General features: G+C 38.9%; 2 protein-coding genes across 3 annotated transcripts in view; both read right to left on the reverse strand.

Moving 5' to 3' along the window:
* The window catches only part of nrg1 (neuregulin 1), a 54,541-nt gene extending 51,734 nt beyond the window's left edge, over window positions 1-2,807 (reverse strand). For both annotated transcript variants that reach the window (XM_030724004.1, XM_030724005.1), the window contains exons 1-2: window positions 2,437-2,807; window positions 1,377-2,269 (exon numbers count right to left, since the gene is read on the reverse strand). In XM_030724004.1, coding sequence (XP_030579864.1) covers window positions 1,377-2,076 — 700 coding nt within the window. In that variant the 5' untranslated portion in view covers window positions 2,077-2,269; window positions 2,437-2,807. The remainder of the gene's footprint in view (window positions 1-1,376; window positions 2,270-2,436) is intronic.
* A 1,445-nt stretch (window positions 2,808-4,252) lies between these two features.
* On the reverse strand, window positions 4,253-27,219 carry slc38a9 (solute carrier family 38 member 9). Its single transcript, XM_030724041.1, has 16 exons — window positions 27,094-27,219; window positions 26,823-26,905; window positions 24,347-24,490; window positions 23,546-23,675; window positions 23,019-23,137; window positions 22,846-22,909; window positions 22,574-22,667; window positions 20,330-20,500; window positions 19,771-19,830; window positions 15,709-15,909; window positions 14,732-14,839; window positions 12,134-12,240; window positions 11,880-11,993; window positions 9,101-9,249; window positions 8,541-8,630; window positions 4,253-5,645 (listed from the first exon to the last, which is right to left on the reverse strand). The coding sequence occupies exons 3-16, from the start codon at window positions 24,442-24,444 to the stop codon at window positions 5,480-5,482; spliced, it is 1,671 nt and encodes a 556-aa protein (XP_030579901.1). The 5' UTR covers window positions 24,445-24,490; window positions 26,823-26,905; window positions 27,094-27,219; the 3' UTR covers window positions 4,253-5,479.
* Window positions 27,220-27,369: the final 150 nt, after the last annotated feature.

Genomic DNA, 27,369 nt, shown 5'->3' on the forward strand with positions numbered 1-27,369 from the left:
TTGTCTCTCTGTATTAGCCCTGCAATAGACTGGTGACATGTCCTGGGAGTCCTATGAGAGCTGGGATAGGGTACAGATTCCCCATGATCTTCAACTGAATAAATGGTTAAGAAAATGATGGATGAAATGTTATTAGTTTTAAAATACTGGAGCAAAGGCATTTTTAAAGGCATGAAAACATAGTATTAGCAAATTACAATGCATTTCATAACGTCAACCTTCAATATTGTGGCCAACATTTAGAAAGTATGGACAGTCTATGGAAGAAAGATGCACTTTCCTCCCAATTTTGCAGGACTGCAGTTTTGAGATGAGTTATAGGGGCGGAGGAGCAGTGCTAGCACTACCAGACTGGACACTGAGGGACTTTAGCTGTGCCAGATAACACACAACATTCTACAGGCTGAAACAAGATATTTCTACATCTCAGTATGAAACTGACTTGGGGCAGTCATGATAACATAATAGACATGTTCTTGCATGATGCCTATCAGTGCTGGTATTCAAGAAAGCTTAACTGAAGCACTGTATAAAACCCAACTCCTCACCTACCACCACTACCTGAGATTAGCCAACTAAATCACAGAACAGTGACTACAAATGAAACAGCCTAGTGGCGAGCCACTGGCAGACATACAGTGTAAGTGGGTTTGGTTTTTTTTTTTTTTTCCTGCGCCACAGAGATGGTGGGGGCATCAGTTAGCCTCAAGTAGGCTCTGACCTTGAAATGTAGCACAGGCAGAAAACAGGAAGTCTCCCTGTGCCACAGCCTGGGGTTTCAGTTTATATCATGCATCATTTATTGATTTTCACTTTTTAATATGACTGGAAATGTGCATCCACACTCTTCAGTCACCTTTCGCATTTCTCACATATGCTATTTGCAACAACAAAAACATTGACTGATTTATGTGCTTAAGTGATTTTAGTACAATATAAGGGATTGCTAAAACTTAAAGAGGGAAAAGAGGATGAATGTCAGAAATTAATGCAGGGGTAACGTAGATGTGAATGGAACATTTGTGTTTTGCACCTTTACACAGTCTATATAGAAATAGTTCAGAGGCTTAGTCATGGGCCCCTTGCCACACTTTGCAAGTCCCAACATATCTGTTTTCAGACACAGTACTACAAGAACATCCTGGTACAGAAACAAGAACACTACAAAATCAATGATCAAAGAGAAAAAATGATTTGAATCTTCTGTTAGCAACACTTTACAATGATGAAAATCACAGTTTGGGCTTAGCTTGTATACCCTGGTAATTTTTACAATGTATAATAACCTATCTAATTTAGGTTTTATAAAAATATGTTCCTGCCTAAAGGCAAAGCCAAATTACAGAGCTTTAACTAAACAAGTGTTGGGTACTTACAGATAGTTTGATGATTGCTGTGGGATTTCTGTGGTGTCTGTGATTGGGAAGTCTGCTTTGGGGTGGTAGCGTGTTCAGCGTTGTATTTCAGTGTGACAGAGGGTTCAATCACTCGTGAAGACTGAGACACATGTGGCCATGGTGTAGATTTATCTTCTACTGAACCCTCGGGATGTTCTGGGGTAATGGTGATGGTGGTGGTTAGAGAGATATTTGAAGGAGTTGCATGAGGAAGCGATACTATTATTCCCAGCGTGGGTTCAACTGGTATAATAATTGGATCTTGTCCAATAGGCTTAGGGTCTAAGTGTGAGGGTGGTTCATATTCAAATATCTTATCCACAAAGACCCATTTGAGGCCAGCTGTGCAGAGGGCTAAGCTAAGCAGACAGGCCAGGATGGGCAGGATGCAGATTTTCTCAGAGTGCAGGCAATTGTTAATCTGTTCCATCTCTATGCACACACAGCAGGTCTCTGGCAAGGTCACAATTCCAAAAGCCCCCACATGCTCACCATCGTCACCAGCAGCACCTCCTTCTGCAGTTCCCTCTACAGCCTCCTCCCCACTCTCACCAGCTGCCTCTGTCTCCTCTGGTTTCTCTTCTGGGACTTGCCCAGTATCAACAGTAGAGCCAGTGGGGGAGACTGATCCAAACGGGGGTGCTGGCCCTGCAGAGACTTCCTCCATTCCCTCGGTCATCCTTTCACACTGCTTGAAGAAGTGTTTCTTACCACCTTAGCTATTAACTCAGATCATCACACAATGGTAGTTTTTCACCAGTGTCCTTTAGTATCTTTTCCATCATGAGGCCACAGAGTCAGAGCTGGGTTTCAGAGATGATGCCCTTCAAAGAGTGGAACCTTGCTAACAGTCCGGGGGGTATGTAGACAGTCTGTGCATGAGGGAAAAGAGTTCCTTATTCATGCTTTTTTTCACAAGAAAACAATCACGAGTCTTCACAATTATCAAATATGATGCAGGCAAAAAGAAAAAAGAAAGGATTGCCTGAAAATGTGTTGTCTAGCAGTGAGCAGCGGTCAAACAGTTGTACTCACTCACCTGAATACTTGAGAAGAAAAGGCAGTGTCGACGTGATGGGCCAGCTGCGGAAGAGGCAAATGTAGTGCAGAGGACAGGACAACCAAGCACTGCAGTGGCAGGAGGGACATGCTGTCTAGTCTGTGGAGCTCCAAACAGCTGAACAGCTGAATCATCAGGGAGCGGCAGGTGTCCTTCCTCTCAGCACAGCCACTGAAACAGATGAGTAAGGGGAAAGAGGAAAAAAGAAAATCATACTGAGTGGGAGGGGGGCTGCAGTAGCACAGAAGGGCAGAACTGGATACTCCCCTTTTCTTCTTTCACCCCTCCTCTCTCTTTCCTTTTTAAGTGGTGAGCAGTGCAGACTCTGGCCTCCTCCCTCACTGCCTCTCTTCCTGTCTGGTAGTGTGCAATGCAGGCTGTTCCCAATCCCCGTACAAAGCATCAACCTAAGCAAGTTCCTACTTGATCCAATTAGAGCATATGTCAGCAAATCAGAGACAGGCAAACTGCTGTAGCCACACCCTCTAGAGCCACTCCCCATTGAGTATGCTGGTACTAAAGGGTGTGTTGGTTTTTTCCTATTTTTTTTAATGTCGAGGAAGCAGACACGTGATCCACCCAAGGGGATAAAGCTGTTGCATCCTACTCATCTCAAGCATCAGGTCTGCACAAATGATGAGAAGATAATAATGAAATAACATGACAGGAAGTAGCGTGCATATCTGTTATATATGTGTGTAAAAAATAACAGTTGTCACCAAATTGTGAAATACATGTCTTATTTTTATATTCTAATTTACAAGAGGTGAAAATAACAAAAGAACTGAATAATTCTCAGTAATTTCTAGCCTGAAATACAGTGTTATAGATCTTGCCTTCAATGTGCATCTTAGTATATAGTACTACATTTTACTGGATTGAGATATTAATATAAAAAAATCACACTTCCTTTTAATACCATTCAAGTGTGACAGACAGCCCCCAGACCACCAATAAAACTATTAACTCTCCTCCCCCACTCAAAGCAGCAGGGCTAGAAGGACAGTATCCAAAGTCCTGCGGATGAGACGGGCCTTAAACAAGATGAAAACAGTCAGAAAGGTCAGGTCACAACCACACTGAACACTGACACTACTATGACCTTTTCCAATCCTCAGACAGAATTAATACCATTAATGGTATCTGTGGGAGAGGACTTCCTTTCAGACCTGTGAATTAGTGACCTGCATATTGATTAACCTTATGCTATCTATCTATACATAAATACATATATACACACCCACACACAGACTTGGTGCAATGACAACAAAGACATTCAGTTCAAGTCAATTTTATTTCATGTAGATTAAAAGGCAAATATTCCAGCTGTATAATCATACAACACAAAGTATGGGGAAAAAAAATTAAAGGGTCTGAAGACTATGTAGTGGCTTTTATATCAGTTGATTTTTAAATAAATATGGGCCAAATCTGGGTTAAAATATGATAATAATAATCAGCTAAAAGGTTAGGCTTTGTGTAGAAGATTCTGTTGCCATTTTGTTCCCTTTCATCCAACATTTCTGCACATCTTTGAAGCAGGAAAATGGCTTGGTGGGGACAAGCAAGCTGAAAAAACCATAACGGTATTTATACTTTTGTTCAGTATTATGACAGCACTTTAGATGGCAGCTCAGTAATAACATGTAATAGTGGTGTAACGTGTAAATGAGGTAATATCCCATTACAATGTAAATACCAAGGTATTAACCAAGTAATAGCTTTGTATCAACAATTGTTATATATGGTTAAGGTTGACTAATATTAGACTAAAAGATGTGTAATGGGGTAATAAGGGCCCAGACACTAGGGGTAATATAGAAACACATGCAAATTTGCCTATGAGGCAAGAATCAATTAATAGTCTAATATTACTCTGCCATAACAATTATTAATATCAAGCTATGGCTTGTTTGTTCCCATAGTGTGTCCTGATCTCACTGTGACCTCAGTGAATTATTGATTATTGATTATAATACCCATACTACTGTAATTTGTCTCAAACCAAAAATTATTCTTCACATTGATATTGATGCTTAAACATAACATGAAAGCTGCAGTTAATACAAACTTTTTCCATGCACACAATCCCTTTGTCTATCCTAACATTAGCAAAATACACTTAATGGGGCAAAGTATCTGTAAACATTTAAAACATATAAATCAAGACAGCGGGTAATAATCAGATGATTGAGCCAGAAGTTCATTCAAAAAATATGCACACAAAATGACAGGTTTGAAGAAAAAAAAAATTAACAGATTACACGTCAATATTATGATTCCCTTTTATCAGCAAGATAGAACTATGATCATTATAAGATCTAGCTGCAGTAAGTTACATGCAAGTAACTGAATCAGCTGCTTAATACAACAAGTAGTAGCTATAAGAGTAGTACTATGAGAGTACTAGTGTTGTTCATTTGGACTAGTATTTGTGTCCACTTGATCAGCACCTCTAATATTCACTCACATTTAGCTACAAAAACAGTGAATATTTATAAATCTTAAACTGCTAAATTTTCCATTTTGTTCCCCAGATCCGGCCTCTCATTTTGACTGTCTGCTTTTTGGTTTTGTTTTCCCAGGAAAAAAACTGTGGCCAAAAACATATGGATGGTAACAGAACCCCATTTATAACATGTTCCTACCAGCTTGATACTAGTGATATTAACAGAATGCTTTAACACAGATCATAATATGTTATACAAATTAGCAGGGCATCTGTTGAAAGAGTACAGGCACGAGTATCATGAATATCATATGATCAGAAATACCAAAGGCTGGATTCCATGAAGAAAATAAAAAGGAATATATACCAAAGACACTGAATTCCTGTTATTACCTGTATTAAATTTTTGTGATAACTTTCTACTACAAACACAAACACTAATCTGAATAGCTGAAAGATGATTTGATTTATCTGCCTTTTACACTTCAATTTTCTTCAAATAATATCAAATTCGTATCTGAATTCTTCTTCATATTTATTAATCTTGCTTCTGAAAAGTTAACTAGCCTCTTCTTACATGAAAAACTGAGCTACCAGGTTGGCTACACCCAGGATGATTAGGAAACTGTGGAAAATCGCTGACACCACGCTGAGCTTCCCCTGCTGTCTCAGGGAGATCATGTGGATCAAAGCAGGAAATACAAACACTAAAGCCAATCCACAAATTGCTCCAGAAAACCTGCAAAGGGAGACACAAAATTAACATTACTATTGAAAAATCACTGCCTTAAATAATGGCCATGACAAAACACAGAAAATATTTTAACTTAGATTAGATTTCATTCTTTTTTTTTTTCTTTGCACAAGAAAGGATGAACTTCCATGCTCACTCACACACACATTTCAGTTTATGTACAGGTTTGCTTTTTAGCCACTGACTTGAACCTTGACGCGTTGTCATGTTAGTATTTTCAGAAAGTGACCAACTGATAGCATTAAAACATGTTAGATGCATAATCATGTCCAACTTTAGCTGGAATCAATGTGATCTAGGGCTGCAACGATTCATCAAATAAAAAATCTCTGATGCTAATTTTTTTACTTGGTGTTTTGTTTAATGCATGACTCTAGAGCTCCCCGTGTAATCGTGAGCGTTTCACCCACAATAACACCTAAACACCTGTCGGCCGACCCTTTGCAGCTATAACTGTTTCAACTCTTCTGGGAAGGCTTTCCACAGGTTTAGGAGTGTTTATGGGAATTTTTGACCTTCCTTCCTTCCTGAAGCGTATTTGTGACATCAGACACTGATGTTGTAGAAAAGGCCTGGCTCACAGTCTCCACTCTAACTCATTCCAAAGGTGTTCTATCAGGTTGAGGTCAGAACTCTGTGCAGGCCAGTCAAGTTCTTCCACACCAAACTCACTCATCCATGTCTTTATGGCATTGTGTTTGGTGATGTAAGGCTTGGATGCAGCTGCTTGGCATGTAAACACAGGACAAAAGTATTTTTATCTGATTATTCAATTAATCGATGGAATAATGGATAGAATACGTGTATAAAGGGCTTTGAGTGCTCAGCTAGAGTAGAAAAGCACTATATAAGAACTAGTCCATTTACCATTACTAAAATAACTGACAGCTGCAGCCCTACTGTGATCTACACAATTATATTCAGCAAATACTGTGAACTAATGCCAGGAAATGCAGAAGGCATTTAAAAATGTAGGGTTGTCTTGATCCAAATCAGTGATTGCCAGACAAGGGTAGTTAGCATGCCAAAAAAGTGGCTACAATAATGATCAGCACTTCCAAAGACAAGGTCAGGGTGCCCTGCCAAAATGTAAAAGAAGAAGGAAAAAAAAAAAAAAAAAAAGCTCCCTTGCTGTTTAGGAGTGAATTGTTGCCCGGAGTGAAAGAGTTTCATATTACTTGTACATTTTGAAGCTCAAATGTAAGGGTGGACAGCAATATCATCTGCAACAAAGACTAGAACCGAATGTGGGGCAAAAGTGGGACTTTAGTCTTTCAATCACAAGCTGTATAAAACAGTGCTTATATGCCTCTGTTAAACATGTCAGTGTGGCAAATGCACTAAAATGCTGACTGAAGTACAAAACCTCTGTGCTTCTGTGGCTCTTCTGCTTCTTTGGCCCATCTGTTTCACAGCTATGTGAAGTAAACAGTGCACTGCCAGCCTACCCAGGTAGCCCAAAAAAACCCAAGAAAAACTGGGGTGATTCGGTCTGGGGTCACTTTGCTATCTGGTTACACTCACTACAGATGAACAGTGGCAAGAGTTTTTGAGATGACTTGGGGGAAAAAATATAAAATACTGCACAATATTTAAATTGAAGCATCTGTTTTTTTCTGATTTCCTGATTTATTGCTAAGTGATAATATTATTCAAATATTTTAATATTTTAATACAAAAACAGTAGTAGAAACATGCCAGCCAGCCACAGCCGTTACACAGTACAGTCTAGATTTTGTGGTTTTGAGCTCTCTTCCCTGGCTAAAACACATTTGTCCTATAGTGGCCACCATAACTAGGATTATTCACATGAACTGGGAGGGATAAGCAAACAGACCTCAGTTGACTGCAAATTGAGTGACATCTAGCAGTGAAATTTTACATACTGTAACTTTGAATTGCTCCTTTTACTTCCATGTGCTTTTCCTTTTAGAATGCAACTGCAGACACCCAATTATTAGATTTCTACATATCTGCAGGTCACACTGTAATTTTAATAACTCTTCTTTTTAGATTGAATAAAATGTACAGATATAGTTGCTTAAAAATAGCCAGCTGGTCCTTGACAGGATAAGCCTTCACACATAATGACAATGGAAACATCTCTCCCAGCACCCACAAACCAGCCTTTTTCAACACCAGAATGTGTTTTTAATATTTCGTATTACATTAAAGTACCAAAGAAGCAGATGAAATGAAATGTCATAAAAAAAAGATTTTCTTTACACACTTTGGAAAATGTTTTTAATTGTGAATGATCCCTAAAGTTTTATCTATGTTACATTTTCAAAACAAATATTTTCACCGGCTGAAATATAAAAAGGTAATCAATGTTTTTATATTTCAGCAGGTATTTCTGTGGGTTTTCTCCGGGTACTCCGGTTTCCTCCCACAGTCCGAAGACATGCAGTTACTGGGGTTAGGTTAACTGGCCACTCTAAATTGCCCACAGGTGTGAATGGGAGTGTGAATGGTTGCCTCTGTGTTAGCCCTGCGACAGGCTGGTGTACCCTGCCTCTCGCCCTATGACAGCTGGGATAGGAATCGCTGTCTTATCTATTTTTACCTGTCACATTATTCACACCATTTGTTTAGGTTTTATGCCTTGTTTTTATTGGTCAATTTCCCCCTTTTAATAGCCTTTTTTATTTCATAGCATATTTACCTGTAAAATAACTTCAACAATTAGAATCACTTATTCTGTGATCATTCTTCAAAGAGATATATATGGATTGGTTTATTTAATTTCACTTTATTTACTTAATCATCCAGTTACTGTTATTATTAGTAGTATATCAAATTATTTCATTGTTTCTCTTTCTCTGATCAATTGGTAGCTATGAGACATGTGAAATGAATGGGAAACAATTGTATACTTACCGTATGATGGATCCTATATTGGGATAAAACCTGGCCATTAGGACACCAGCTCCAATAATTACGATGTTCAGGGCCAGAATATGAAAGAAACTGAAGAGAAACATTATGACAAACTATAAATTGCTTAAATTGCTCATCCATCCATCTTCTGCTGTTTATCCAAGACTTCATAACGTGTTTAAGATATTGTCAAGAGCATACAAAGCTGTGGCTACATTAAAAAAATCTGAAAAATGAAATATGCTTTACTTTTTTTGGCTTACAACATCATTTATGTTCTTAGTACTACTTAATAAGTAGCAAATGGAGTACTGTAGAAATTGCAATGTTTTTATTACAGCTATGCAGAGGAGCACACAGTGCACAAAATTTACCAGCAAACTGCCTGGTTATTCATGCAGCAGTAATACAACTGGACAGAATCACAATCATTATCACTAGTACTTAAATTGAGAGGTGCTAAATTTTTTTGTTTAAAATAACAGCAACTTGTAAATATTATGAACTATCATCCAGAGTCTTCTGCTTCCAGGCAAATGAAAAGGCAAAGTTAGTTTTACCTGGGGTAATGATTTCCAAAGATGTGACCCATTATCTGAACCCGCACCAGATAACCCAACAGGGGGTAGACAGTTATCATCTGGAAAAGTAAGAAGGTCCTGGCCACAAACACCATAATATCACTGCTGGGGAAGTTATCCAGGAAGTTCTGTGAGAGAAAAGCAGTGTGGTGTTTGTAAGCAAATAGGAGGTTTTAATGGTGATGTGCACCGAAAGCCAGTAAAAATGCCACTGGTTAGAATTTGTAGAAAAACAAATCATATGAAAAGGTAAACAGAAAAAACGTGGCTAATATGGAAATAATATACACCATTTAGCAGCAAGATTAAGTGTAGAAAATTGACCATCATGTTCTATCGTGTTCTATTGGATCCTGGCTTAATATGGATGCTACTTTGAGACAAATCACCAACACAAACATTGTTTCAGACCACACCTAATGGAAGCAGGAATCCAAGGTAACCTACCAAACTAGAGACTCTACTCAGGAACTGTTCTGGGAACACACACAAAAAATAAATAAAACTCAAAGAAAGGTGTTGAGCCAGCCTCTAAACAAGTAAGATGCCAATCTGATGATCTGTGGGCTTCACCAGAACAAATGTAATACTTTATATTATGGACTTTATATTCTACAGGATCCAAAGGATCTACTAAGTCCTGGTGCCGGAAACCAGAGAGGACCATGTGAGGCTAGTGCACATGTCCCAACAGGTCAGAACTGTTTCAGCAGTCAGTGTACAGTGCCCCAATTACTGAAAATATAAAATAAATGTAAAAGTCAGGATAACATTACAGCCCCATTCATAATAGAAAATACTTCAGACATTTTATTTCCTTCTGCAAAACTATTTTGCCCTAATTTGGAGGCCTTGCCCTAGACTTTTATCCAGATACTTTTGATCACCCCTGGGTTAGTTAAGATATCAGCCATATTCCAGCAAAAATGTATTGACAATATTAAAAATACTCTTTAGAGTAAAAACAATTTTAAGCATGCTGTAAGAGATTGATATTCTGTGATTATCTTTAACATTACTACAAATACTTTTTGGTAACCACATCTTAGAACAGGAGAAAAAAATGTCATGGTAGACAAATTAGAAAAAGTACATACTGCACTCTTGTACAAAGGTGTATATGTCTTTCTATTTATATAATCAATAACAATAAGTCATTTACAATGCATACTTACAAGGTAGTCACATCATACTACACTCGTTTGTACAGGAATATTACTACATAAATGTACCCATACTACATAATCTGAGATCAATGTATTATGTATTACATTTGAGCAATGCTGCTGAGGAGTAGGTATGGCTTTAATATTGCTCAATGAGGAGTCACAGCTATGAGTCATTCCTGACCAACATATTACAAAAATGCTCAGCCAATCAGAAGTTGGCATCACATGCTAATCATTAAGGCTACAGACTAGAACTGATATTGCTGTAAGTAGATTGGCTCTTAGGAGGCCTTGCCCTGAAGAAATTTGGGATTCCCCAGTTTCTCATTATCTAGCTACTGCCAGCTGTTCGGTAATGCAGGTTAGTTTCTAGATATGGGGAATCCCCATTTTCTCGATTTCAGTCAATAATGGTCATGTAGGTGTAGACAATCACACAGCACAATATGATGACATGATTAGGTTAAGCCAATCAAAGAGAGGCTGCTTATAATTAGCATATAGCATTAGCAGTCTGAAATCCTCCATGTTGTTTACTCTCCATTTGAGACAAATACAGTCAAAGGGTACAAAGGGTACTAAACATCCAGGAACATGAATGTTGTGTTGCACATCTTTGAAGAGTAAAAACTACATGCCGAGTTTCCTGGTGCAACTCCTTGTGATTTTGGAGTCTGTAGACCGGAAAGGTAAAAACTCATGAACAGACACCCAGACGAGGATGGACAGTAGGTATGACAGCTGTATCCTCCAGCTTTATTTTATGTGTGAGGATAAAAAAACATACCCTTTAAAATTATCTGTTTATCTAAAACTATGTAACCCCATAGAATAATTACATCAACAAAATCTTTTTAGTCAGGAATTACAACACCACCATACAGTGACTAAACTTTCAAAATTGTCCACTGGCAACCATGTTAACCACTGGGCCACTGTCCCCAGTTTATCAGTGTAGCAATGTATTTGAGATATCCAGTGTGCCTTTGTAGCTGAATCTCAAAAGACTCTGGGACACAGCAGAAAATCCACCTTCTGAAGCCTACGCAGAGATAACCCATGTGGAAAGTAAGTGAGTGACTCCTTTACATGAGACACCACAGATCCTAAAAATCTGGTTGCACTGAATCATTTCAGGAAGAACAGTCATACTAAATAGGGGTGACTGTAGCTCAGGAGGTGGAGCAGGTCACCTACTAATCGGAAGATTGGCGGTTCAATTCCTGGCTGCTCTGGGCTGCATGCCAAAGTAATCTTGGGCAAGATACTCAACCCCAAGTTGCTCTCCAACACAAACATTGGAGTGTGAATGGTAGACCGTAGGCAGTAGTGCTTGTGTGAATGCAAATATGTTGTATAAGCACTGTGAGTGCTCAGTTAGAGTAGAAAGAACTAGTACATTTTACCATTTAAATGTAGCGTGTTGTACTGAACCGCAGTGACCTAAATAAGTTTTGAGGAGTTGCACCTGTCCAAGGGTTTACTTTAATACTTTTCAGTACTAGTGTGTATAGGAAAAATATAAGCATCTTTTTAAATTTATATATTTAAAAAGAGATTGAAAAATAGCAATAAAGTGGAAAGCTTACTGGTTGAATGCAGTCTTTAAAGAGAGGAGGTGAGGGAAAGGCCGCAAAGATCAACACTCCAACATACAGGTAGGTTAGGCCTACTAAAAGATAAGCCACAGACAGGTCCCGCACCTGAAAACATCAAACCAAATTTACCTCAGATGCATCAGAAGAAAAACTTGTGAGACTGATTGTTCTATCTGAATTGACTCCACAAAGATCAGATTTGAAGAGTATTAATCTGTGCAGGAACATGGGTAAACTGTGCTCACATTGTTCTCTTGGTTCTTGTTGTTCTTCATTAATGTGATGATGCAGTTGTGAATGAAGAAGGCCAGAGTGAGAACACCAGTGAGCTGAGGGAAGAGCGATCTGAACTCTGAAAGATCACAATTAGATAAATGGTCCACTTGTTAATGTAGAGAAACTAAAAAAAGAAAAAACTGAAGAAGTCACAATAGTGGTGCACATTTCATAACACTGACATTCCAGTTATACACACAAAAAAATAAAGGTAAATTTTTGTACCCAAAAGGTACTTTTATCAGGAAAGTTCCCTCTAAGTACAGAGATGGACCCTTGGGGTGATTTACTCTGGACCATCAGAGGTACAAAATCACTGGTCAGAGCAAATGGTACAAAAGTGTACCAGTAGAAGTCAGTGTTGGGTGGGGTGTTTCCTCCCAGACGACAAAAAAGGCGCCAGAAATGTAAAATGGCGGACTCTCCGGTTTTATGCAGCCTGTCCACCGAAGAACTTATTCAAAAAATATCTAAAGCTGGAATAAAAATGAATGAAGACGAGGCAAGAAGATTCAGTGGTAAGTAATCTGACCTATTCCTGTTCATGGTCTAACTCAGTCTCCATTCATTTAAAATTTCAGACTAACATGCTAACAGTACCTAGCATGTTGTGTGCACAGGGCATTACCCAACTTCTCTGCAATTTCAGAATATTAGTATTTTAGTGAAGTACTATCACAAGAGCTAAGTAATTCCATCTTTTTTTGTTTAACTACTTTGTTTGGGGCTTGTATTAGCTGTGGGGTCTCCTTTAAAGCTCCCTTCAGCTCAGCTACACCATCTATCCTAAAAAAAAAACTCAGCGAAATTTACTTGAACTAGAAGCTGCATTTCTAGCTTTTGTTATTTTGGTTAGATTTGAATTACTAGCTGCCTTTAACAATAATAATTGACAATGTGTTTGTGTATTCTACAGTGTATTGATGAGGTTGACAGAATTCACCCTTCAACATCTGCCATCTGTCAAGACGGCTTTGCTGGTGTCTTGCCAAGTGTACTTAAGCTTGCACAGGGAAAGTCTGTGCTGGCAAAACAGTACTGTGACGCAAGAAAAGATGCCCTGGCTGAAGATCTACCAGGTAGTCACAATCATCTTGCTAATAAATGTGAAAGTAGATCTGCTGTAGTTACGCTCTGTATGATTTTTTTTTCTTTTTTTGCATTTGAGGAATCGACTTAAGGGCTGGACTCATCCTCCTGCCATCCATCTTCAGAGAAAAGATTGAACACTACATCACTTTGGGAAAGGTAGGCATCTGAACTGTAGTAAGATCTTGTTCAAATAAGTGAAGAGGAAAGAAAAATGACTCGAGTAAGGAATTATTTTTACTATATTGATATTTTGATCACCATTTAACATATTTAAAGTTGTATTACTTAATATTTTAAACTTGTAAATTAACACTAAGGTTTTTAAATTATTTTACATAAATTAATTGGAACAATGTCTTTTGCTGCTTGGTTATTTATTTATTTTTTATTTTTTTCTTAATTTATATAGAAAGATGCTGCTACACCCTATCCAACCATTCAACTGGTGGATAATAAGTGGAAGACGGTGATGACCAGTGCCGGGCCCAGTCTGGTGAAAGTAGAGTAGATGTTATGTCACTGCACGAGCCTAAGTGAAGCCTTTATAACAGCCTTCAGTATATATTTTGTTTTCAACATTACATTCTTCTGTCTTCTGTTCACTTCTTGTTTTAAACTGAATGAACTGATGTTAAATTATACATTTTGATAAATAAAGAATATTTTTGTGAACCTAAGGGTTTGTTTTTGTCTCTCAAAGGTACCATTAGCCATGTCGCTCCAGCTGTACCTCATTGGGTACATAATTTGTACCTTTGTAATGGGTACAGTATTGTACCTGTACATAAAGGCACATATTTGTCACCAGAGGTACAGAAATGTTCTTCTAAAGGTACAGACAATAAGGTACAAAATTGTTCCTAGATTTAGAGGTACAATGTTGTACTCCACTAGGGTACAGCTGGAGCGACAAAGCCTTCGTACCTTTTTAGGTCCATTCTCGTCCCTCTATTTCTTAGTGTGTAGGTTATGCTTGAAAAACTTAGAATTTTATACATAAACATAGCACAGAAAGTAAATTTGAGTTTGGTCTATTATTTCTTTGTTGTAACAACACTTCTTGACAATAAAATCTATACCCTTTGGACTACCTGTTTATTTCCCTTACACGGAGCCACATTTGTAAAGAAAATGCATTTGCGGGTTGAGCAGCAGGGTTGAGCATGTGGGTTGCACCCATGAAAAACTTGGCCCCATTTAAGGAAAATAAACAGATTTCCAGCAGTATAAGATTCATTGCCAAGATACAATTTTGATAAGGTATCAGAGCAAGAGAACCAAAAATGGTAGATAACACTGACATGTCTGCCTGGAAGTTGAACATAAACAAGAGTGGATGCCACAACCATGCACTTAGTTTAAATGTAAAAGAAAATCCAAACGTTGTTGTTCCCTGTTAGTGTCACATATGCAAAGCATGCTAAGTTGCTGTTAAAAGAAACAAAGAGAGGTATTAACACCTGTAGCAGTTTTACCTGGAACATAGAACTGGGTTTTGTCAAACCAGTGGAATTCTAGATGAAAGCCAAGACGGGCAGCTTTGACAGTGACCAGTACAATCAGGTAGACCACTGATATGGTGCCTGTACAAGGATGGATGAATGAGATCAACACATCAATGGATGAATAAGTGATGCAACACATTCAGAAGGAATACCACAGAAAGCATATTTAATAATCTCTGTAGTTTTCTTTTTTTATTTAAAAAAAACAAACAATCTCTGTAGTTAACCATCAACTCTGAATTGACTAATCCTGACTCCAGATCATGCTGTTGATCAAGTATGTTTATTTAAGCCAGTACACACGTGGAATGAATGAAAAATGTGACCAGTATTGCATTTCACCACAGATTAAAATAAAGGCAGCCTCTTTTTTAAATTCACGAGAGAGAAGAAATAATAATTATGAATCAAGGTTCTGACATTTACCTTGAGGTCAAGATCACTGATATTCAAACACGTCCAAGATTTTTAGTAGATGCAGCTATGGTGTGAATTTGAACATTCTCGGTCATATGGTTTTGAGTTATCATGTTCACAAAGCATAAAATTGGCTGCCCTCCCGGTGGGGTGACAATACCCCATCAGCTTTTTAGGCTGAGGGGGTTAAAAAAGTAAGCTAAATAATAAAGTTTTTTTCTGCATTCTCCACTGAAACAGCCTTTAACAGATTTTGAATGAATTCAATTCTTCACGAGAACACAGTCTTACACCATGTCTACAGAAGATTTTAGCAAAGTTTTTGAGTTTTCAGAATAAAAGGATGTGACAAAAAGAATATGCTTCTATGCTGGTTATCCAGGCCACTTTTCAAAACCCAGCTCTGGACTGTTGTTCAAATACCAATAATGCATTGTGAATAAATTCCGGTACACACTCTGTATAAAGCCCAAGCTTTCTGACTAATCTCAAAGAATGTTACCTGCTCAGTATTTCTCTTCATGTCTTACCCAGGAAGGTGAACCTTGCAAAGAAGGAAGCTGAGCGGAAGCAGAGCAGTGGAAGCAGCAGAATGATGAGATAGAAGGGGACAGTGTCGGTTTTACTCCAATACTGCTCGAATGAGCTGACATCAGACGTATTTCGATAGTCACTGAGGTAAAGCGTGCTGATAGTCTCATTCCTTCCAGGGTCCATGTTTGGACAGATGACTGGTGAACAAATGAACAAAACATTACCAAACACTGTCAATTAAGTAACTAGCTACTTGAGAACAAACAAGTTGCAGACTATATAGTGGGCAGTGCAAAAACTGGAACAAAGCATATTTTCATTAACCTACAGCAAATCGAAAAACGTGACCAGATATTTTTTACGAGTAAGTAGGAGTGTTAATTTCATTGACAAACTATTTTCGTCATAGTTTTCGTCAACGACCCTTTTTTTCATGATGAAAACAAGACGATAACTAAATAAAAACTACCTAAAAGGATAAAAACGATGACGAAATTAATTGACACTTTCGTCAATGAATGAAAATGAGATGAAAATGCTTGGCAGGGACGACATCCAATCAGAACTGATTTAATTTTTTGACAGGGTGGGACAAGTTAGGAAAATATCCAATCAAACGCTGGGTTTAGATCAAATTTGTGCAACTGAGCAAGGCCACACTGGTCTGTGAATTGTTGTTGCTTCTGATAGAGGTTATGTAGACAATGTAAGCAGGGAGAAAGAAGAGCCGCTGTATGGACACATTTGTCCTTTGACGTTGTGACAAACAAAACAATGTGTAAAACACATCGTTTTGTTTACCCGACTATCTCGGGTAAAAAAAAAATCTTAAACGACATCTGCAAGCTAGTCACCCAGATGTAAAGGTAAGCATTTAATGTCATGCTGGGTAAAATGTTTTTCCCAGTTTAGCATTTGTGTTTAGAGAAAATCACCACACTGCGGTGGATTAGCCTTTCCTAATCTTAGTCCCGAACACTGCCTAGTACCTCTCAGGGCGTGTCCTGCTGTAAAACGCTCGTATTATCTCAGTAAGGTGGTGTTAATGATCACGTGTGTAGGAAGCAGATGAAACGCTATAATATATGTTTGTGTGTGTATTGGTCTTTCAAGCATTAATAATATTCCATAACTTTTAATTTATGTTTAATTTTGTGTTAAGTGTGTATAAGGTCTAATTCAAGGGAACTGAAGAAAAAGCATTTACATTTTACACCCTTTTACTCCCTTCCCTCCTGCTCTCTGACGGAGACGGTCGCATTCTCTCTCTCTCCCTGCCCTCCCCATCTCTCCTGCTTGCTGCTTGCTGTAAGAGCGTCTCTCACACACTGTCCAAATAAGAATAAGATTAAGAGCAACATGGATCTGGCAAACTGGGCCCTGAACACCACTGATCGAATTTTCTCCACTATGAGATCGGGGAAAGGGGAGCCTGCGTGTCCGAGTGGAACAGAACCCGTTGGATGCATCATCGATTCTTGGAGTTCGTGGAGACCTGTGTGCTTCTCAGCTTTGGAGGTCGAGGACGTGGAAGACGTCTACATATTTGGCTATTTGGTAGCGGTATCTCTTCTGTTTGGGCTCGGAGGATACCTGATTTACCGGGAAATTAAGAAAATCTGGGCAGCAGTTCGACATCTACCAAGGCTGCAGACCCAGGTGGATGGGCTGTGCAGAGCCGTACAAACTCAGACTCAAAGCCTGGTGGACCTGAGCCGTAAGAACGTGCTCACAGGCAAGAGGGGTTAGATCTGGAGATAAGATTCGGTTCTGCACAGTGAGGACGGTAACAAATGAATTTGGAATATTGGATTTACTGAATGGGTTCCCCAGTGAGACTGAAGGCTGTTGGAAAAAACAAGCAGCCTGTTCCAAAACAACATCTGCATTATCAGGAATTCGGCTCCCTAGCCGGCCTTGGGCTGGTAATCATATCTCTCCAGGACTATGTGTGTTGGTCGCTCTTCCCCTCTGCCCTCTCTGTGATTTGTGAAGCTGGATCTGGTGTACCATGGCCGCTGATGAACTTTCATCACTATCAGCGAACTGTTTTGGCTAGGAGCTGGCATCTGGCTCCACAATGCCCTGACCCTTTCGTCTCCGTCTGCATCCCCTCCTGCCCCTCCCTTTCCCACCATATTGCTATCCTGGCTTTAAATGTGCAAATATGCTTTGCTAAGGTGTTTTTTTTGGACCAGATGACATTTTTTTTTTTTAACTACCCCATGATGTGTGTTTGTTTCCTTTTTCTGGGGACTGATTGTAGCGGTGGCGCCAGTGAAAAACGGCAGCGCCTGCAGACACCCATCTCCCCTATGTTAGTCTTGTCTGTTCTTCTCTGGATGGTTGTTCCGAACACAATTTCGTTATATTATGACAGAATGTCGTTATATAATTTGTTGTATAATGATTAATTTCGTTGTATGTATAATGAAAATAAAGTTCTATTCTTTATATTTTAGTTGACTGAATCGACTTTAGATTTAGTCGACTATATTCTTACGCTAATTAGTAAACTAAAACTAGACTAAAACTATTCAGATGACTAAATTATGGCTAAAACTAAATTACATTTTTGTCAAAAGACTGACTAGAACTAAATCAAGTTTTGTTTTGTTCTGTTTGTCATTCTCTCCTAAACTCTGGGATTCATTGCCATTAGGCATTAAACAGGCCTCGTCATTGGCCAATTTTAAATCTGCTCTTAAGACCTATCTTTTTCATTTGGCCTTTGACTAGTATGAGCTGCTGTTTTGTTTTGATTTTATTTATTCATTTTTGGGGATAAACTGTGCATTTTATTGTTATTTATTTTTATCCATGTAAAATTACCTTTTTAAATTTTATCTTCTCTTGTCCTGATGTTTTTATGTACAGCACTTTGTTCAGTATTTTTTTTTTTTTTTTTTTTAAAGTGGTTTAAAAGTAAACTTGGTTTGGCTCTTCCACCCTAGTTGGTGTCTGACCTTCTTTTTTGTACATCTTCACTGATTTGAATCCCAGTTGGGATATCCTTTTCCTTCCCTGCTGCCTTAGAGGGAATGTTTTCTGCCCAGTGTAGAAGGGTCACAGGTTTGTCACAAGTTTGTGTTCCAGTGGTTGGTGGTAGTCAAAGACTAGGCACTGGTTTGTGTGCGCGGGGGCTTCCGGTAAATATCAATGTTGAGGCTTACATCTTTCTCGATAAGCACAGTACAGTCCACGAGTGGTAACCCATTATCTTTGGCATCCTTTCTGGTAAGCCTTATGTTTTTATGCACTGAGTTGATGAAGGGTTCTACTTCTGACCCAGGTATCACCCACATATCTGTACCAGTGGCTAGGTGCTATCAATAGCCAAGAGCTTTACTTTCCAGTTCCTCTATGTAAAGATTGGCTACAGTGGATGACACTGGGGAGCTCATGGCACATCCATACTTTTGTCTTTAAAAAGCATCGCTGTATTTGAAATATCTTGTGGTAAGGCAGAGGCCTAACAGCGTACAAATCTGATCTGGGTTAAAGCTGGTTCTGTTTTGTAAGAGCCGTTTTACTGTAGTCGTTTTCTGTTGATTTGCACTGAGTTGGTTTTAGGTATGCAAGTGAAAAGTGAAACCATATCAAAAGGACAATATGGTTTCATCTGGATTGAGTGCAAGGTTATGGACCTTGTTGGTAAAGTCTGGAGTGTTCAATGTGATGGGGTGTGTTGGCCACAAGTGGAGACAAGATGATTGCAAGGTGCTTGGAAATGTTGTAGATGACCAAGTTTTTACTGCTGACAATGGGTTTGAGTGGGATTCCTTCTTTGTGACTCTTCAACACCAGACAGAAGACAAAAAGCTTACACTTTTACAACATGGTCTAAAACTCTCCTCTAAAGCCACATTTTGAACAGGCACACTCACATATACTCGTACACTCACACACTCACAGTGAATGTATCCTTCAAGTTGTCCTCTTTTCATAGCAGTAACTTTATGATTGCCTGCATGTGATTTATTTAGAAGACAACTGAAATGTATAACCTCTCCTAAAAGGTCTATGATAGAGCTGAAACGTGCACTGGTCAAACTTACCTTTTTCGGAACCGTTGGTTTGAAACTCTGAATCTGCCTCGCTGATGTTGTGAGCATGGTCTATGGACAGAAGAGGAAGCCATCAGCTAAAAGCAGTCTTCTTGTAAATTTAGAGCTAAAACCACTAATTGTTTTACATCTTTCTCCACAAAGTCTTTGTGCAATGTAGAAGTCTTTTGAGCAAATAACAGAGATATTGGATGGGTGTTCTGGAATGTACTTTTCATTGTATACTTGTGTACAATGATAATAAAGTTGAATCTAATCTAATCTAATACTCCCATTGTGTCTTGCCTTGAGTGGTACCAATAGGTTTTAACTACACAAAAACCTGAAACATAATCTAACATTATCTTTAATGTCATTCAGTATCTTCACATCAGTTGAGTGAGCTATTACAAACATTGGGCACAGCATAAGCATTATTATTATAGTTAATTAAAGCTTGCTGAGCTGTTAGTTTAACTTTTGTTTTAAAAAAATGTTTCTGAAGTCTCCACATAAACAAATCAGCAGTGAACACATAGACAGGCATGCTGATAAAAGCACTGTTACTTACTGTAAATAAACTGTCCCGTGTTGAAGAGGAAGTTGGACATGAGGACCCAGTAAACTACCATAGCTCCAATAAGTGAAACCATAGAGAACATCAAGCTGGACCACTGACCAACTTTTCCAAAGTAGTACTGACAAACATCAGGAAATTCCCAGTCTGATGTATCTATATGTGCTAGAGAGAGTACAAAGAATAACTACAGAGGTGAATATCTGGTTCACTAATATGAAGTTAAAAATTTAATCACAAAATCTTAAGTTTTCCATAGTGCACAGTGGTGAGAAATATTAACTATATGAGCTAAAATTCCTTTCCAAAGCCTTTTAGTACATGCAGCAGGATAAATAACCCTTTGGTTCAGGAATAATGTTAGACAATTACAATGTTAAGCTTCAGTGTTTTATTATGTTAATTAAATTAAGTTTTGTTGTTTATATCTATTTTTTGTTTGTTTGTTTTTTAGTTGGCTACTGGAACAAGGATTTGGCACAAGGGGACACAAGATGAGAATCAGGTACTGCTGGAATGCTACAACATATGTAATCCCAGTGAAAGGAGTTACACAAAGAAGATGTGGGACCTACGGACTCTTCGACACCCAAAATCCAGACTGACATTGGAACAACTAGAGACTGACAAGGTACAACAAACGCTACGTCAAGGGGGAGCCAGGACTTTAGGTCAGGGGGAGATATCATTGGCCCCACACTCTGAGATTGAGTACCAAGCCACAATAACAACTGGTACGTTGAATGCCAGAGTAGCTGACCTGAAAGATAAAATCATGGCTAAGCTGGAAACCTGGACCCCTGTGGCCAATTACCAAGACTACGTGAAGTACCCGCTGAAAGTCTACTAGAAGATGTGAATGCAGACAGTCCCTATTTTGACCATCACTGAAACCAACCAGCTGATCTATGCCACGGCAGCTGTGATCCTTGAGAGCAGAGATCTTTGAGATGCTTGGCTATAAGATGAATATCCACAAGGAGCAGTACCCTCCATGGAAAAGACAACTAGAGGCTAAGATCAAGGCAGCATGGACGAAAGAGCTGCAGAAAGGTGTGATGAAAAAGCTGTCAACTGCTGAGGCCTTAGAAGCTGCCACGCAAAGACTCACAGCCTTGGCCAACCGCTTGAAGATGTATACCAGAGCCAAGAGAATAAACCAGATGTTCTCCACTGAACCATCCAAGGTTCCAACCTGTGCACCGCACTTGGATCAATTACAAGAAAGTCTATGACTCGATACCTACACATAGATCCTGGAGTGATCTATGTGTAGATCACAAGTTATAGTTAGGGCTGGATCAGGTGACCCTATCAACTGCAGTCATTTCCGCTTCTCGTTCTCATTGGTAAAATGACAGGGACCCAGCATTGCAGCATATTGATCACGTGACAGCTTGGACCCAGAAATGGAATTCGACGTTCTCACTTAACAACTGGATAGGCCTAGGCTGTTGGGGGGGTTCCCATAATGCACTGTTTCTTTTCATTCACCTTATTTACTTTGTTTATACTCCACTCTGTATTTAACCATTAATTATTATTAATCTCTGTCTCTCTTCCACAGCATGTCTTTTGTCCCGTCTCTCCCCCCTCAGCCCCAACCGGTCACAGCAGATGACCCCCCCTCCCTGAGCCTGGATCTGCTGGAGGTTTCTTCCTGTTAAAAGGGAGTTTTTCCTTCCCACTGTCACCAAGTGCTGCTCATAGGGGGTTGTTTTGACTGTTGGGTTTTCTCTGTAGTTATTGTAGGGTCTTTACCTACAGTATAAAGCGCCTTGAGGTGACTGTTTGTTGTGATTTGGTGCTATATAAATAAAATAGAATTGAATTGAAGATCAGCAGGACCCTAAGAGCAATCGGGAACTCAGTGGGGATGTGGAGAACACTAGAAGTCAACTTCAAGCCAATTGCAAAAGTCACCATCAAGTGCGAGATGCTTTATCCCCACTACTGCATAGCCCTGAACCCCGTCAGCCAGAGGACAAAAAAAGAAGTAGAAGGCCTAAAAAAGATATACAGCAATACCAGAATATTTTAAATTATTCTCTTCATACTTTTGTAAGAAAAATCTAAAACACTATTTGTCTCTCACCACTCGTCCACTTTTTAAGACTGGCAATGCCAAGTTTCTTGATTCAATAATTTTCTAAAAGTATCACAAAAAAGAAAATAATACTAAAGGCATAGCTGTTCTAATATCCAGAAAATGATGCACAGTCTATAAAAATTACTTACATATTGACTTTGGTGATTTGAGGACAGTATAACAACAGTACAGCATCAGCAGGCCTATGAAGATGACGATGAAGACTCCAAGAGTGAAACCAGCCTGAAGAAATAAAGTCAAAAATGCAGATTTGTTTTCAGCTTTTTGCTTTATTCAATTCAGTTTTATTTATATAAAATAAATAAAATCACAACAAACAGTCGCCTCAAGGCGCTTTTGCACACAGAGTGCAACTCTACAAAAAAATAAATAAATGAGTGTGTGAACTAAAACATATCACCTGCTTTATACCCCAAGGCATGCTCAGTATAGATGTGCCCATCATTGTGTTCCATACAGCAAATCTGTGACAAGAAAAAAATAAAAAATAAAAACAACAATCAAAGCAGTTAATTGCATCTACTTAAGTATAAAGAAGTAGCTCAGGTGGCTTTCAGGACTGATAGGGCTTACATGGTAATGATACTGGGGTTTTTAGCGGGATGGTCGCTGCCTGGCACCTTGAAAGCTGTTCCCAGTGGACTGTAGATGTAGATGTCATCTGGCTGGGGAATCACATGGTCTGGAGGGCTCTAGAGGGGGGGAAAAAGAGAGATCCTAAAAGTGAAAGATTTCAGAAAGGTACATATCATGGCATCTCAGACAGTGGAAACTGAAATGAATTACTTTGATATCTTTAATAGCATTTCCTTCTTAAGGTACAAGTTAGCTTCATTTTCAGTCAGCGATTCAGTGTTACCACAAAACTTTGAAAAGTAGTTTACATCAGTTTGTAATTCCTCATGGTAACTGCGTAAACTTGTAATGATGTAACAATAACTTTTTTGTGAAAATTCATGAAATAAAAAGTAACAATATGCTAACATTTGAATAATGGCTAGCTTTTAAAGTCTTAGCAAATTTTTGCTCAGGAGCTATGGTTGTGATGGTGCATTCATGGCTTTAAACAAACTGTCACAACAAACTATGACTCGACCTACCAATAGTCGATCAGAAGACCCCATGAGTCTGCTGTAGTAGTGTAGTCTGTTGTTGAGTACAGCCGCCTCAGCAGAGATTTTCTCCTGTGGGCCGTCATCTATGATGTTATTGGGTTCCACATGGAAAGGCCTGAAATAAGTCAAAAAAAATAATGTAATATTCTTTGATTTCATTGCCTACAATATACACCACTTACCTGTTTTTATATTATTTAAAGTATATGTTTCAAACACATAAATGTCTTGACTAAGAAAATTTGTGCATTAAACATATGTGCGACTTGCTGGAAGGGAGTGTTTGTAATGCTCTGCCTGCTAGAAAGCTAGCTGGTCACTGTGAAATACCGAACTGGATTAAAACTCTGACTCACACAGGGAATGATGCTAGGAAAATGCAACACTCACACACAAACACTCACAGCTAACATTTTAGTATCTGCTTACAAAGTAAATTCCAAGAAGTTGAGGTAATAAAGCAGCGGGTTTATTATCTAGCAAAGAATGACATGCATGTTGTAGATCAGCTCAGCTGACAATCAATGCCAGGATGCCTTGACACTGCTCTGAAAGCCCAGTACTTTACTGAGATACTGTTTTTCCTTTCATTAGACATCTGTCTATAGATGTTTCAAAGGGCTGACTACGTCAGTATTTTTTGTGGCTCTGTGTCTATTGAAGGTGCCAATAAATGCATAAACTCTTGTTCATGTTATCAAACAACAACATGAAACTATGAATTGACAGCTAAGCAAAATGATAAACTCTTTGTACCGATTAGTTCAGTATTTCAGCATTATTTACCTTTTGGTTTTGAAGTCCAGTGAATCTGTGGAGCCTCTGTGCATGTAGCCCTCTCCAGTCTGCTCTGAGCTCAGCAAAGGCCTGCAGTCCTCCTCCATGACTCCACTGAAATTCAGCTAAAGCCGCTCAACTTGCATCACCTGACTGGAAGCAAACATGTTATAATCTAATCAGACACAACCACAGCAAACACAAAACATTGTTTAGTTCAGTTGTTTGCTTCATTTGTGTGCAGATAAACAAGTTAATTGGGGACTCGTGTTGGTCTTGGCCCACTCCCTATCACATGATCTTCAGTATACTGTACACCATTTTGACTATACTGACATTAATTTAGCAATACTTCAGATTAAAAATAATCTTAATCTGTCCGGTCCTCTCAGGTGTGTGCAGTGCCCAAAAAGGAGAAAGTAGTAAAACTGTAAATGACAGCAGGACATAGCAGTTATGACTCTCACCGTGAACCAAAATCAGTGCAAAACAATGAGATAAATAACATTGACAGCCTTTTTAATTTGTTTTCCCCCCACTGTATTTAGCCGTGCCTGTTCGCATTTATTATTTCACTAATAAACATCAAGAGTTCAGTAAATTTATAATCTTGGATACATTTATTTTTTACATTTTCAAAATTTAGTAAACCTATTTTGTGGCGGCTTGTCTTATATAGGATATAATCTTTTCCTCTTAGAAAAGATCTCTGAAGGACGGCTTAGAAGATGGTCTCCACTTGCAAGTAATTTAAGAGTTGCGTGCTTTGTTCCATGTTTTATAAAAATGATCTGAACCTATCAGGTTGTAAACTCACACAGAAAATAAGTGACAGCAGGTCTTATGGAGTCATGTATCCAAAGCTGAAACTTTTGGTTCATATTGTCATCAGTACATACAGAGGAGGTCAGCAGAGAAGTACAACAGTGAGTATTTACAGACATTTGTAAACCACAGAGGAGGCTCTCTTGTGGTTTTGGAGCTGCAACCAGTGGTGTTGGGGGATCTTGTCAAAACTGATGCAATTATGAATGCAGAAAAGCTCCCTCAGATTTTGATCCACCATGCAATACCAGCTGGAAAGCATCTGGTTTGCAACAGCTTTATTTTTCAACGTAACAATGATCTTAAACTACAGACGGCGTAAATGATGGACGTAGTTGCCGTGGCATCAGTCACCGGTTTCTAAAGTCCCATTTTGATGTTTCTGCCATCGTCATCTTGGTTGCAAAAAACAGAGTGAGGAAGAGTGGTGGGTCTGACTATTAAACCACACACTCATTAATAACTCATAAGCCAATGAGCATGATGTTTCATGCCACAGATAACTCTCATTCTAAAACACACAGTATGACCAAAATTTACAAAACTTTTTTTTCTTAAATCAATAAGACCCAAAATGAGTGACTGAGCTCATAAATTCAGCATGAAAATGTTAATAGGACTCAAAACAGAAAGCAGTATTCCCGTAGACTTTGACAGGACCAGTGTCTTAGATTAACTGACGTCTCAGGTTAACTGTGATGGTCAAACAGATAGATTCAATCATTTCTGGCATCATACACCGTCAGAGAGCCAACATTAATGATGACGAACAGCAAAACCAATGCAAACACAAACACAGCTGAACAAACAAAAAAAAAAACCAACAGTCTCCTGTTGCATTTTTTTGGACCACAGAAACAGCAAAAAAAGAGGATGCGGGTTTAGCTGGTGACATTCCCACACTACAGCACTAAGGAATGGTGACTGCGCTGTGTGCTGATAATTTCACCAACATTAAACTGTTCAGTGAATGTTCTCGTTGCCATTATTATTCCTCCCACGCACTTATGTGACTTGAGGATGGTCAGCCCTACAACTAATGCATCCAATTTATATTACCTGCGCTCAGATGGAGGGGATGTTAGCCTGCTCATGCTGCGCTCCTTGAAGAACATTTCTGCCAGCTATTCTTGAAAAAAGCTAAGTGAACCTCATGCCATATGAATATAATAATAAAATAATATTAATACAATTTAATACAATGTATTAATGTATGTTTGCATAAGTTTCAAGAACTCGCCACGCTTACTTCCCATTTTCCTGGAAAGACTTGTTTTGCTGTTTTACCTGTAACGACTTTAAATAACCTTGTAATCACGTGACATCACAAACACTCCTCCGGACAAAGGAACAAGTCTGAGATTGTTTGAGGTGTCGACACTAATGATCAGAAGTGAATTGTTTCTGAAAGCGCATTTGTGAACAGATGCGAATTTAATGAACATTATAAAGATTTATAGGCTCAAGGGTCAGGTGAAATGATGGCTCTGCTGTCTTTATGGAAATTCTAGGACCGTAAAGCTTAAGTACCTCAAGGTAAGAAAGTGCTGAGTGTGCACCAAGGACTTACAGTCGGATCACAATGTTTCATAACTAAACTCTTTTTAACAGGCACACCTACTAAATGACACATTAGGTGTGATAATTCAGTAAAACTCACGGTCTGCTGTGAAGCGTTCCTTCTTTGTCTTCAGCTCATCTCAGTTTTGCTGTTTTTGCAAATGTTTCACCTCGAAAGTTGAACTGAAATCAAACATCAGCACAGTGGTCATTCACTTTTTAACAATCTAACACCGCCGGTGACACCCGCTAAATAATGCCCCGGAAATAAATGTCATATTTATATACGATTACTGATCTGAGCAACGACGTAGAAGGAGAAATATAATTTTAAAATTGACTACATTCTCTATCAGACAAACTATGCTTACGGTCAGTGAAGCTGCGGTCGCTCTTCTTCCCGTTCCCGTGCTTCTCCTCCTTCTTCTTCGTATGTTTCCGCCAGACAGTACTCTCTGAGCGCACTGCTGCCCTCCTCCGCCACAGTCTTCTTCTTATTATTCTGGCTGCTGCCTTTAGGGGTCATCACAGTGGATCAGCTGCCTCTAAATGTTGCCCTCAATTTAGAAACAAGTGGTGCAGGGCGCAACATTTCAGCTGACGGTGTCCGTCTCACAAACACGTAATCACCGAGATAACACATAGGT

This window comes from Archocentrus centrarchus, unplaced genomic scaffold, assembly GCF_007364275.1.
Source record: "Archocentrus centrarchus isolate MPI-CPG fArcCen1 unplaced genomic scaffold, fArcCen1 scaffold_30_ctg1, whole genome shotgun sequence".
NCBI lineage: Eukaryota > Metazoa > Chordata > Actinopteri > Cichliformes > Cichlidae > Archocentrus > Archocentrus centrarchus.